The following is a 2,470-nucleotide window of genomic DNA, read 5'->3' on the forward strand; positions in this document are numbered from 1 at the left end:
TAGTATCTTTACTTAACAAGATTGTTACTTGTTAATCTATAGCAATATAGATTGGATTTGTTAATTAACCTTTGGTTAACTCCTATAACTCTTTTCCACCAAGAACATACGGCAAAATCCCACGGAGCTGATCCCGTAAAGGCTCGCTCGCCCTAACCCGGAACGAGATTAGAGAAGTATCAGCAATCCACCCCGTGTAACACTTTGACCACCACCAAGTCTTTGTGGAAGGATTAACCAACAGGTCGCCCGATTAAGATTCAAGATGTCTCACAATCACTCTCAATCCCAGGCAAGCAATGGTGGACCAGTACAGGAACCTGCACTAGCACCACGACCAGCAATCGACGACGAAATGCTGACCCCAAGTGACGACGAAGAAGACGACGAAGACGCACGAAACTTACGAGAGTTGCGGAATCTTAGGCGACAGGCCACGATCACGCAGCAGCAGATGGCTAGCATGCAAGATATGATCAATCAGCTTTTAAGCCAGCTGATGGCCACCTTGAATGAAAAAAAGGTGTTAAAGAAACCCAAGATGGCGCCACCCGAGAAGTATGAAGGAGGAAGATACGAGCTACGACCATTCCTCACCAACATGGACCTATATTGCGAATTCAACGAAGTCCCGACTGACCAAGGAAAGATCCTCATGGCCAGTACCTATATGAAAGGAAGGGCAGCAAACTGGATTCAACCATACGTAGAAGATTACGTATCGAACAGCGCAGACCAAGGTACAAGGGCTGAGACACAGTCCTTATTCGCCAGTTGGAAACACTTCAAGGAAGAGATGGGACGCATCTTTGGGGAAGTAGACGCCAAGAACCAGGCAGAGAAAGCGATAACTCGCCTGAAGCAGACTAAGTCAGTCTCGAAGTATACGGCAGAATTTAAACAGCTACAGGCAAGAATCGATTGGGATGATGCTGCGCTACGAACCGTATTCGAGGCAGGACTGAAGGAAAATATAAAAGACGGTCTTGTACACCATGAAAAGCCAACAACGCTTCACGCTCTGATAGAGCTAGCCACGCGAATTGACCACAGGCTGTGGGAACGATATGAACAGAAAAAGACGTTCCAGCCCACGACGGCTAATATGAAGAAGCAACGCAACCACAAAGACAGGGATAGGGACACCATCATGACTAGCAAGGTGCAAGAAAACAAGAACTGGAACACCCGAGGAAGGGGCCAGGATGGCCTTTCTAAGGAAGAACGCCAGAAGCGTTACGAAAAGAAGGCATGCCTCTAATGTGGTGAAGTAGGACACTTCCGCAGAGATTGCCTAAAAAACGAAGTCAGGCAAGGTCAAATCAAGATCGGGATGATCAGGAGTGGGACGCCTTACCCACCAGTCACGGAACCCGACGACAGCCTCAGTGACTTGGACTTGTACGAGGAGGCGCGCCAAGAGAGCGACGAGGCCTTCGAGATGGTACAAGAAGCTTTAGGAGCCAAGAATGTCCGATGGGACATACCACAGGAAACAGATTGGAAGATTGACGGGGCTGAGATTCAGAGCCGCCTAAGGAATCACCAATGCTGGGTCTGCGGAGACGCCGCACACCAGGCAGACGATTGCCATCAGCGGGGACGTATCGCGATTACGGGCCCTAACGCTGAAGAGATCGGGTATCAAGCGATTCACGAACAACCACGCCTCGAGAGCCCCGAAGCTCAAATTGAGGAACGAAACCCTCACTTGTTCAAGGCACGCATGACGCAACACAAAGATTTGCACTAGGTTAACTGCAGCTAGAAGAAATGCAAGAAGCATTACCAGGAAAAGCAGAAATCAAGAAAAAACGACAATGACTGTTGCCACACACATCTAGAGACATATGAGTGTCTAGTGGAGCAATGTCATATCTATGGACCCGAGAAGCAAGATCGAGCTCACCAACGGCTGTGTTGGGTGAACTGTGAAAGCATGTGTCAGTATCACAGGACGCAGTATAAGGAAGCCTTGAACCCGGCCAGCTACTACCACGGAACGGTAAACGCTGAGGAATGTAATGCAACGGAATATCGTATGCACCGAGAAAAGCAGTCGAAAGTCACGACGTCTCGAATGCCGAAGCAACGAGTTAAGGACAGTGAAGAGCGTCATGAACTCTTACACTGGTCCTTCTGCTACAACGACTATTGCACAATACACCAAGACGCCAAGTACGGCGCAGGCTACTTTCCTAGACAGAGGAAGAGTAGGCCGACAAAAAACTAGGATGCCACCAGGGACAGGGTCACGCTGGTGAAGGCAGTCCTAAAACGACCCTCAAGGAAGTCAAGAGCGTAGGCACGCAGGACCTTAGACTTCGAACAAATGTCTTAGTAAACGGACATAGGATGACAGCGACCATAGATAGTGGTGCTGCACGAACAATGATCTCACCCCGAGTGGTGGAGAAATACGACATACCCCATCAGGCCAAGAAGGTGCCGATGCGAGTGGTATTAGCCG

At 49.1% G+C, this 2,470-nt stretch overlaps 1 protein-coding gene across 1 annotated transcript; it reads left to right on the top strand.

Annotated features, from left to right (window-relative positions):
• Positions 1 to 379: 379 nt before the first annotated feature.
• SETTUDRAFT_72632 (uncharacterized protein) lies at positions 380 to 1,123 on the top strand (the record flags this gene model as incomplete). The annotated part of the gene is made up of 1 exon (XM_008026153.1): positions 380 to 1,123. A coding segment is annotated over one exon (744 nt), but the record flags the coding sequence as incomplete, so codon positions are not given.
• Positions 1,124 to 2,470: the final 1,347 nt, after the last annotated feature.

Source organism: Exserohilum turcica (genome assembly GCF_000359705.1).
Source record: "Exserohilum turcica Et28A unplaced genomic scaffold SETTUscaffold_169, whole genome shotgun sequence".
Taxonomy (NCBI): domain Eukaryota; kingdom Fungi; phylum Ascomycota; class Dothideomycetes; order Pleosporales; family Pleosporaceae; genus Exserohilum; species Exserohilum turcicum.